Below are 11,178 nucleotides of genomic sequence, written 5' to 3'. Positions count from 1 at the left end.
AAAATCACAAACTTCAACAACCTTAAAAAACATGCTGATTGAAATAATCAAAGAGATGGATGCTTAATCAAATCTGAAATTATTGCTGATGTGAAAGCTAATTTCAACTTCTGAGAACAATACGAATAAAAAAGTTACATGATTGATGGGAAATTTTTATTCTCATCATATTAAGTATTTCGATTACATTTGTTAACCTGGAGATATTCTCTGCAAATGTGAAATCATGAAGCAAATTTAATAGAACTACACTTCCAGAGAAAAGTTACCAGTCATCAAAACCTCTGAAAGATTAAAACTGTAATTCTGAAAATTTTTTTGTTTTGCTCCACCTTATTCTTTTTTTTTATGGGTATAGTAAATGCCCCAGGGCTCTGACCTAACTTCAGAGAAGTGTTCAAGAAATTATCCAATTACGGATTACCAAAACTGTAACAAGGATTAAGAAGTGACAGAGAAAAGGAACACCCTCAAAGTGTGTATATATAGGCCAAAAAGGCAGCCTTGAATACATCGTTTGTCATCACCTCTCCTATTCGCCTGGACAAGCTCACGTTTGCAGGAGCACGATGTCTCGCTCGACTCGTGTCTCCTCCTCCAGGGCTGGAGGCAGCAGCTCAGCCAGGGTGTCTGCTGCTGGAAGCAGCTTCAGTGGTGGAAGCAGATGTGGTCTGGGGGGCAGCTCGGCCCGGGGCTTCCGAGGAGGAACCGGCGGCTGTGGCCTGAGTGGGGGGTCTAGCAGTGCTTTCAGGGGCAGCTTTGGAGGGGGCTTTGGTAGCTGCTCAGTAGGGGGTGGTTTTGGGGGAGCTTCAGGCTCTGGGGCAGGATTTGGTGGGGGTTCTAGCTTTGGCGGGGTCTCTGGATTTGGCAGGGGTTCTGGATTCTGTGGGAGTTCTGGATTCAGCAGTGGAGGCTTCTACAGCTATGGTGGTGGTATGGGAGGTGGTGTTGGCAATGGGGGGCTTTTCTCTGGAGGGGAAAAGCAAACCATGCAGAACCTCAATGACCGCTTGGCCAATTACCTAGACAAGGTCAGAGCCCTGGAGGAGGCTAACACTGATCTGGAGAACAAAATCAAGGAGTGGTATGACAAATACGGGCCTGGGTCTGGAGATGGTGGATCTGGAAGAGATTATAGCAAATACTATTCAATAATTGAAGAGCTCAGAAACCAGGTGAGACTCTATCTGTGCCTGAGTTTCTAGTATTTGTGGATCTTTCACTTCTTTTCGGATCATGTACTATAATGAAAATTTTAAGTTAAGAAATTATTTGAAAACATATTTGCTTGTTACACATGCAAAGTGGGACCTGATGTGTCTTAATTATTATAATACTTTATGTGACATTAATTTTCTGTTTCCATCTCAGTTTCAGTATTTCTACATAAGAGGAAAACTTATACAATACCAGGCAGCTAATTATCATTTATATATAAGAATGACAGCAGTGAGTCAACATTAGTTTAATTATTTATGATGAATTCTGACAGACTGACATATTTTATTGTCTTACTAGATTTAAATATTCTTTAGGATGATTTTTCTTCCTAGAAAATCTGGTGCAAACATTACATAAGAATGTAGTAGAATCTAAAATGTTTAGCCACTTTTGTATGGGAAATAAATTTTTAAAGACTTTTTTGGAAGCGAAATACAATTTTTGCACTATTTCCTGAAAAAGTGCATGAGATAATCTAACAAAGTAGCAGAAATATGCAGAGGGCTATATCCTGTAAAACAGGTTCCTGTGCCTAGTCCAATAAATGTGCAAACGGTTATCTTTTTGCAGAAAGTTGTAGTCCTAAATATACCAGCCCCAGATATACAGGTGTCATTACTAAGTAAGTTTGCAAAGCAAGTCACCTTTAAGAGCTAATAACACAGGCCAGGCACTGTGGCTCACACCTGTAATCCCAGCACTTTGGGAGGCTCAGGCCGGCAAATCACTTGAAGTCAGGAATTTGAGATCAGCCTGGCCAACATGGTGAAATCCCATGTCTACTAAAAATACACATACAAAAAAAATTAGCTGGGCATAGTGGCACGCACCTATAATCCCAGCTAATCAGGAGGCTGAGGCGCAAGAATCACTTGAACCTGGGAGGCAGAGATTGCAGTTGAGCCGAGATCTCGCCACTGCACTCCAGCCTGGGCAACAGAGCGAGACTCTGTCTCTACACACACACACACAAAAAGAGCTAATAACACAGGCAACATCTACCCTTACAGGTAGGCATGCAGACACAAGGTAAAAATCATTCGTGATTCACTTACTATTAACATCTTTTTTTAGAACATTGCTGCCACTGTTGAAAATGCTGGGATCATTTTGCAGATTGACAATGCCAGATTGGCTGCTGATGACTTCAGATTGAAGTAAGAAACATAAAGACTTGAAAACAAGGGTAATGGGGAAAAAAATAAATTTTATTTCATTTTATAAATATACATATATATATACACACACACACTAGAAGATCATGACCTAAATTTACAAACATCCCAAGGGTAAACTTTAGACCATTATTTCATCAAAAAGAAAAAGAAAAAAGAAGGAGGCAAATTTAGAGCGAGAATTTTATTATAAAAAATGTTTGGCCGGGCGCGGTGGCTCAAGCCTGTAATCCCAGCACTTTGGGAGGCCGAGACAGGCGGATCACGAGGTCAGGAGATCGAGACCATCCTGGCTAATACGGTGAAACCCCCGTCTCTACTAAAAAAATACAAAAAAAAAAACTAGCCGGGCGAGATGGCGGGCGCCTGTGGTCCCAGCTACTCAGGAGGCTGAGGCAGAAGAATGGCGTGAACCCGGGAGGCGGAGCTTGCAGTGAGCTGAGATCCGGCCACTGCACTCCAGCCTGGGCGACAGAGCGAGACTTCGTCTCAAAAAAAAAAAAAAAAAAAAATGTTAGACATGATTAGAATTAATATTACACTGGTATTTTTCTTTATAAGGGAAAATTTCCCAAGAGAAAACTTAGTAACCTTTATTTATGAAAATGCCCACAGGTGAGAAGTTTTTCAATATGTAAGAATGGAAGGTACTCTTTGAAACACGGCCAGGTGAGCTTACAGTACTTTTTGCCTTACTGCTGTCCCTTCCAGGTATGAGAACGAGCTGTGTCTCCGGCAGACCGTGGAGGCTGACATCAATGGCCTGCGGAAAGTCCTGGATGACCTGACTATGACCCGCTCTGACCTGGAGATGCAGATTGAGAGTCTCACCGAGGAGCTGGCCTACCTGAAGAAGAACCACGAGGAGGTAGGAACATGTTCTACATAAATGAATAACTCCCGCTAACATATTTCTCCCCACATGCATTCTATACAAATAAAATTGGCTGGGTGCAGTGGCTCATGCCTGTAGTCTCAGCTACTCTGGAGGCTGAGGCAGGGGGATCCCTCGAGCCCAGGAGTTGGAGGCCACAGTGAGCTATGATCATGCCACTGGATTCCAGCCTGAGCAACAGAGAGATAGTGTGTCTCTAAAAAAGTAAAATAGGCCGGGCACAGTGGCTCATGCCTGTAATCCCAGAACTTTGGGAGGCCAAGGCAGGCAGATCACAAGGTCAGGAGTTTGAGACCAGCCTGACCAAAATGGTGAAACCCCGTCTCTACTAAAAATACAAAAATTAGCGGGGTGTGATGATGCCCAGCTGTTGTGCCTGTAATCCTAGCTACTCAGGAGGCTAAGGCAGGAGAATCGCTTGAACTGGGGAGGCAGAGGTTGCAGTGAGTCGAGATCAAGCCACTGCACTCCAGCCTGGGCGACAGAGCAAGACTCCGTCTCAAAAAAAAAAAAAAGGAAAATAAACTCAATTTTATCTAAGTGAATTTCCCACACACTATGACCAGGAAACAAAAGTAATCATGAGTAAATTCTATCTAGATTTGATTTTTTTTTTCCTTTCAGTGTCCTATTTCCAAATTGTTGTCTAGGCACATTTTAGGAAATCATCGCTTTTCTTTTTTTTTTTTTGGATTTTTAGTAGAGACGGGATTTCACCGTGTTAGCCAGGATGGTCTCGATCTCCTGACCTCGTGATGCGCCCACCTCGGCCTCCCAAAGTGCTGGGATTACAGGCGTGAGCCACCACGCCCGGCCTGGGAAGTCATCGCTTTTCTATTTGCATCACGATGGTCTTTTTTCCTTCATGCTAGGAAATGAAGAGTATGCAAGGAAGCTCTGGAGGGGAGGTGACTGTAGAAATGAATGCTGCTCCAGGGACCGACCTGACCAAATTACTGAATGACATGAGGGCGCAGTATGAGGAGCTGGCTGAGCAAAACCGCCGAGAAGCTGAGGAGCAGTTCAATAAGCAGGTACATCCTCTCTGCTGAGAACCCAAGCCAGTAGCCACACACAAGCCGCTTCTGCTCCGTTCACCAGCCTACAACAGCTGCATTATATTTGTATTTAGAGTGCATCACTACAAGCACAAATCTCCACTGATGCTGGGGCAGCCAGTTCTGCCAAGAATGAGATAACAGAACTGAAACGTACCCTGCAAGCCCTGGAAATTGAGCTTCAGTCCCAACTGGCCATGGTATGTGCAAATAGCTTTTCACATTTTCCAACAGGGAGTTAGGCAAGTGCAATTTTCTTTCTTTGCCAAGAGGTTCACTAGGCACATAAAAAAGGCGATGTTAAGGAGAACTGCATTATGATTATAGAAAGCATTAAAAGTTAATGTACTCTATTTCACATAAAAGATTTAGTTTAAAAAGAAGTGCCAACCAAAATTGAAGAAGCAATGATATAACAATATAGGTTATATGGCGAAGCTACACTTCTAGTGCCACATAAAATTGCATTTTTAAAAAATCATCCAATGATTTATTTTCATCATGAATTTTTTATTTGCTTTTTCTCTTAGAAAAGCTCCCTGGAAGGAACCCTGGCTGACACAGAAGCTGGCTACGTGGCTCAGCTGTCAGAAATTCAAACACAGGTCAGTGCCCTGGAGGAGGAGATCTGCCAGATCCGGGGTGAGACTAAATGCCAGAACGCAGAGTACGAGCAACTGCTGGACATCAAGACACGCCTGGAGATGGAGATCGAGACCTACTGCCGCCTGCTCGATGGAGAGGGAGGGTAAACCAAAGTCGTGAACAAACTAAAATGCATACCTTAGGGAATTTATTTTAGAAAACCAAAATGAGACTCAGGGGGTAGACTTGTATATAGAGAGAGTAATAAAATAACAGACACAAGCTGGGTGCAGTGGCTCAGGCCTGTAATCCCAGCACTTTGGGAGGCTGAGGTGGGAGAATCACGTGAGCCCAGGAGTCCAAGACCAGCTTGGGCAACAAAGCAAAACCCCGTCTCTACAAAAAATAATATTTAAAAAATTAGCTGAAGGCTGGCGCAGTGGCTCGTGCCTGTAATCTCAGCACTTTGGGAGGCCAAGGCAGGCAGATCACATGAGGTCAGGAGTTCGAGACCAGCCTGGCCAATATGGTGAAACCCTGTCTCTACTAAAAATACAAAAATTAGCCAGGCGTGGTGGTGCACACCTGTAGTCCCAGCTACTCAGGGGACTGAGGCGGGAGGATCACTTGAACCCAGGAGGTTGAGGCCGCAGTGAGCTGTAATCATGCCACTGTACTCTAGCCTGGGTGACAGAGCGAGACCCTGTCTCAAAAAAAAAATAGCTGGGCATGGTGGTGCACACCTGTAATCCCAGATACTGGGGAGGCTGAGACAGAAGGATCATTTGAGCCCAGGAGTGCAAGGCTGAACAAGAAAGTAACAGACACAATCCAATTAAAACACATCCAAAGCTTCATCTTGAGGAATCCCCGGGGCGGAGGGTTTCTCCTGCCTTTGCAAACTGCAAAGGAAAACAATTCTTTTTTTTTTCTCCAGTGGTTCTAGTTTTGCAGAATTTGATGGTAGAAACTCAGGATCCACAAACATGGGATCCAGGGATCTGGTATCTGGTGACTCAAGATCTGGAGGTTGTTCTGGTCAAGGACGAGGTAGACATTTTTTTTAATGTTGATGATAATTCTGTAATTTAAAAGTAAAGGCATACTTTGCTTGTCATATTAAAAGTGTCTGCTATTGTTTACATAATCTTACCCAGAGAGAACACGTTGAATGCATATGATTGCATTTCTCTTGCTCTGTGTTTCTGTGATAGTTGCCAGACTGACATTGCAATCCCATGATTTTCAGATTCAAGCAAGACTAGAGTGACTAAGACCATCATAGAGGAGTTGGTGGATGGCAAGGTTGTCTCGTCTCAAGTCAGCAGTATTTCTGAGGTGCAAGTTAAATAAGGAACTTCCAGATCAACAAGAGTGTCTTTCAAAGAAAAAAAAAAAATCAAGGACACAAGTGAAGAAATGGCATCAATCTAGGCATATTTCTGGATAATTTCAGGAAAAGCTTCAGTCCAGAAATGGATGACTAGCCAATTTTTCTGCATCTTCTTCTTTCCTCATTAGAATGCTCTTGAAATAGCTGAATTAACAACTTTGCTCTAATTGTTTCTTTGCTTCAATAAATTTACTTTTGCAAATTAATTTGATTATTACTTACTTTTTAAAAAAGTATTTTACCTAGGAAGGAAGCTATCATTGATGATCTAGCTGCATGACTATATTACTAACATCAGTTCATTGTCTATATCTTCCTGTTGTAACCAAGCGAGTTATAGAGAAAAGCCACACTCTGAGACTAATTCAGGAGTCTTTTTATTGCCAGCGACCGAGAGATGGCTGGAGCTCAAAATTCTCTCGGCCCCGAAGGGGCTAGATTTCTTTTTATACTGTGGTCTAAATAGGGGAGGGGAGTTTAGCTGAAGCAATTTTTACAGGAGCAGAAACAGGCAAACCAATTAACAAAGATTAATTGGTTACAGAAACAGTTACAGAAAAGTAAACAGTTCCAGGTGCAGAGGCTCAAACTATCACAAAGAGATAACTCAGGGGCTTTGGATACCATCCCCCAAGTACGTCCCCAGGAACTGCTGATTTAGCTTGCCTCAATATTTTATCAGTAAGTGCATTCCTGGATGTGCTTGGAGTCAGTTTGCACTAGTTATGCCTTTAAGGGAGGGGGGCTGCAAGTGAAAAAACAAAAATGGTGTCTGTCCAGCTCTCTCAGCTAAGAGAGACAATCAGGTTAAAACAAGGTAGGGTATCACATTACCTTCTTTATGCAATTCAGATTATAGCCATTTTTTTAATGTGGGCATTTTTAATGGTATTGCACAAGAACTCAGTGGCACAATAGCTGAAATTAGACTACAGTGTCAACAGCTTAGCCCACAAAGAAGGATGCGATTATTTTAATAATCAACTTATAATTAATGTCTAGTTTATATATGTCCATCACTGAACTCGATATTTTATAAGATAAAAAAGAAACTCATAATCTCCCTCCTACTTCAAAAAGCTCATATTTCAGCAGAGAAGAAAAGCTAAAACACGAAGAAGACAGCAAGCAATAAAAAGCTGTTAATAGTAAAGACTTGATTTCACAATCTGCATCAGAAGTGACATAGGAATCAGACATGTGTGTTTACAGGACATTTAGGACAGTGGTCAAATAAAGAGTCTTGGGAAACAAGATTGGCTGTGTGATATGGCATCTGATTTGCTGAAACCTTGAAAGCCCCAAAGAGAAGAGATCCTCAGGCACTTGTTCCCCTGCCAAATCTAGCCACATCTTTAGCCAAAACCGGCCACTTCACCAAGCTGGTATTTCTTTTCCCCACTCCCCGCTGCTAAGATCTTATACCCCATTGGTGGTCATAGTCCTATTCTTTCATTTCTACAGTATCCCTGGGGCCACATGGCTTTGTCTTGTCTTGTGTGGGATGATGAAACCTGTTAAGATTGTGTGGGAGGTGGTACGGGCCCCAGGAAGAACCAGGCATAGCACCAACCCAGGATGGCTATGGGCTTTCTCAATCAAGGAATTTAAATGCCCATATCACAAATTAGAGAATCAACCCTACAAGCCAGTCCTCAAGGAAAGAACATAGGATGTGGCCTAAAAAGCCAAATGTAAAGTTATAAAAGGACAAACCTGAACATGTATCTTCCAATATAAAACCAATTAAGAACTGTATGAGCATATCAAACCTATCATCAAAACAGGTAGTTTTTCATCTTCCGGGCGCATCGAATAAAACATAAAATGAACCTCTGGGTACGTTATGACTTCTGCTTAAATAGCTAACCACAGAATAAGGTTCATAGCTAACCACAGAATAAACATTAAACCACTACTCAAAGAAAAAAAGCAATGTTAAGTTGCTCAAGTCAAAGCCGTTTTCCACCATCAAATCATTACAATAAATAAAACCCTGAACGCTTCTTCTCCACTGAAACACTAACAGTACGGACCAGTTCATCCAACCTGGATTCATAGCTTAAGGGCAGAAATGGAAATCCGGTGTAAGCAGCCTGCAGAAGCTAAGCCATCCCGGCCCCATCAGTGAAGCCGCTCTCTGTGGGTCTTCTCAAGCCTAACCTTCGAGCTGTGGATTTTGGCCACCTGAGACCTATGTTCATGGCTAGTATTATCTTCATGTCAAGGCAAAAGTATGGGGCTACTCCGAAAATCATTTCGAGGTGAAAAGCCTCACTCTGTTCTTCCTTGGCATGCGTTACGATGCTGCGTTTGTACCGAATGATTGTTCACAAATACAGAAAACGCCCCATCATAGACACCAGAACACTGAGACACAGTAGAATGTGTTATTAAGGGCATGTTCAATTTTGAAAACTGAAACTATTGAACCATTTTGGATCATAAAACTTATTTAGAGTGCCGAATAAAAAGTTAAGGACACGGTGTTCATATATTATTACTTGCCTTAAAATCATTGTAAAACTCTATAATAGGAATATGTTTATTGTGAGACCCTCAAGTTCAGCTCTTGAGGCAATTTTTTGTTTTGTTTTGTTACAGGGTCTCGCTCTGTTGCCCAGGCTGGAGTGTAGTGGTGCCATCTTGGTTCACGTGCAGTCTCAACCTCCTGGGCTCAAGCAATCCTCCCACCTCAGCCTCCTGAGTAGCTGCAGGCAACCAAGTCCCAGCTAATTTTGTTTATTTTTTGTAGAGATGGAGTTTCACTATGTTGCCCAGGCTGTTCTCAAATTCCTGGGCTCAAGCAGTCCTCCCACCTCGGCCTTCCTCAAAGTGCTGGGGTTATAGGCATGAGCGACTGTACCCAGCCTCAACTTTTGAATGAGAGGAACATGTTTATTTTTTCTGAGAGTGGATTTACTGTTAGAAGAGAGAGCTCATGCCCACATGTATGTGGTCTTTCTTTCTTTTTTTTTTGAGACAGAGTCTCTCTGATTGCCCAAGCTGGAGTGCAGTGGTGCGATCTTGCCTCCACCTCCCAGGTTCAAGCAGTTCTCCTGCCTCAGCCTCCTGAGTAGCTGGGATTACAGGCACCCACCACCATGCCCGGCTAATTTTTGTATTTTTAGTAGAGACAACACCATGTTGGCCAGGCTGGTCTCGAACTCCTGACCTCGTAATCCGCGCACCTCAGCCTCCCAAAGCGCTGGGATTACGGGCGGGCGTGAGCCACTGCGCCCAGCCTCGCACATGGGTTTTCACCCATTGACTTTTGATCCAGAGATTCACAAGGTTGTTTTTTCTTTCTGACCTCAGGGAAGTATACACAAGAATGATGAGAATGGTCGATGTGGCATCCATCCTCACAGAGATTAGAAACAAGAAACAAGGTTCACAGCAGGCAGCTCAGAGGAAACCAGTAAAGTATTTGAAACTCTAAGAAAAGTGGCCTAAACTTGCTGGACGACTTCATGGAATTAGACAGTGTTCACCCAGGAGGAGACAAACTGGTGAATACAAACCACCCAAAACGAAGCTCAAGTAATATTATCCACACAACCTCCTCAAGGAACAAAATACTGCAAGTAACAAACCACTTTAAAAACTTTTCAGTGGCTGAGATATGACACTTGGGTAACAGAAAATATTGATCAAGCCCTTCTGAAAACAAAGTACTCATTTGTAATATCAATGTCAATATGAAATGATGAGGCACGAAAGAAGCAAATGTTAATAGTTCAACCACTTTTTTTAAAGTTAGCACTTAAATAGCAGGTAAAGGACAAGCCCGGAGGTATCCTGCATACAAAGCTTGGATTTCCAGAGAGGGGGCATGATGAAGTGATTTGCTGACAGAACCACAAGGAACATGAAGGTACATGCGAGCTTATAACAAAATTGTGATAGGATGTGCATTGCGTGCCTCAGTCACCCAGGCTGCAGTGCAGTGGCGCGATCACCGCTCACTGCTGCCCAGACCTCCTGAGCTCAAGTGATCCTCCCACCTGAGCCCCCTGAGTAGCTGGGACTGCAGGTGTGCTCCACCATGCCCAGCTAATTTTTGCATTTTTTGTAGAGATAGGGTTTTGCTGGGATTACAGGAATGGCTCACACCTATAATCTCAGCATTTTGGGAGGCTGAGGTGGGCGGATCACTTGAGCCCGGGAGTTTGAGACCAGCCTGAGTAACATAGTGGGATCCCATCTCAACAAAAAAATACAAAAATTAGCTGGGACTGGTGGCATGTGCCTGTAGTCCCAGTTACTCAGGAGGCTAAGGCAGGAGAATCACTTGAGCCAAGGAGATTGAGGCTGCTGTGAGCTGTGATGGCACGGCTGCACTCCAGCCTGGGTGACAGAGTGAGACCTGGTCTCAAAAAGAAAAAAAAATTAGAGAGAGTGTACTGTATGTGGTTCCACTTGTGATGTAAAAGCATTACAATAAATTAATGTCTATAATTAACCTATATAGATGTTTCTATAATAAGTGATGTCAAGCATAATAATTTTTTGAGCAATCCAAATGAGAAAAAATAAGAGGGGAAAAGGAATTTATATTTCGTAAGCACATGTTATGTATATAAATACTTTGTATCTATGTTTATATTTTATTTCACTTAATCCACAAACTCTCTGATGTAGGTATTACCGCTTTCATGTTACAGATGAAGAAAATGAAGCTGAGAGAGGTCATTTATTTAAAGGCACATGGCAAGCAAGTGGAAAAGTTATAAGTTAAAGCCCCATCTCCTAATTCCATGAACTAGAATTCTACTCTACCAAAATAAGTGAAGTTCTGTAGTTTCATATCCTAAACTCACGGAGAGGCCTATTTCTGTGAGAAGTACC

General features: G+C 42.7%; 1 protein-coding gene across 2 annotated transcripts; it reads left to right on the top strand.

Annotated features, from left to right (window-relative positions):
- Window positions 1-515: 515 nt before the first annotated feature.
- KRT24 (keratin 24) lies at window positions 516-6,531 on the top strand. 2 transcript variants are annotated; one of them, XM_077971608.1, is made up of 9 exons: window positions 516-906; window positions 943-1,175; window positions 2,296-2,378; window positions 3,108-3,264; window positions 4,164-4,325; window positions 4,424-4,549; window positions 4,880-5,097; window positions 5,872-5,984; window positions 6,184-6,531. In XM_077971608.1, exons 1-9 carry the CDS (start codon window positions 570-572, stop codon window positions 6,285-6,287), a joined length of 1,533 nt encoding a protein of 510 aa, XP_077827734.1. In that variant the 5' UTR covers window positions 516-569; the 3' UTR covers window positions 6,288-6,531. The 2 variants fall into 2 exon arrangements, with proteins under 2 accessions (XP_077827734.1, XP_014975143.2); XM_015119657.3 differs by having other exon boundaries at window positions 517-1,175.
- Window positions 6,532-11,178: the final 4,647 nt, after the last annotated feature.

The sequence above is a fragment of the Macaca mulatta genome, chromosome 16, assembly GCF_049350105.2.
Source record: "Macaca mulatta isolate MMU2019108-1 chromosome 16, T2T-MMU8v2.0, whole genome shotgun sequence".
NCBI classification, from domain to species: Eukaryota; Metazoa; Chordata; class Mammalia; order Primates; family Cercopithecidae; genus Macaca; species Macaca mulatta.
Note: the sequence above shows the minus strand (reverse complement) of the source record. Positions and strands in the feature narration are given on the sequence as shown.

Bases quoted from the DNA above. Each gene is read 5' to 3' on its own strand.
- KRT24 (XM_015119657.3), top strand. From the start codon at position 570: ATGTCTCGCTCGACTCGTGTCTCCTCCTCCAGGGCTGGAGGCAGCAGC. The intron at 2,379-3,107 runs GTAAGAAACATA...TGTCCCTTCCAG, and splicing joins GCTGATGACTTCAGATTGAA to GTATGAGAACGAGCTGTGTC. The intron at 5,985-6,183 runs GTAGACATTTTT...CATGATTTTCAG, and splicing joins TTGTTCTGGTCAAGGACGAG to ATTCAAGCAAGACTAGAGTG.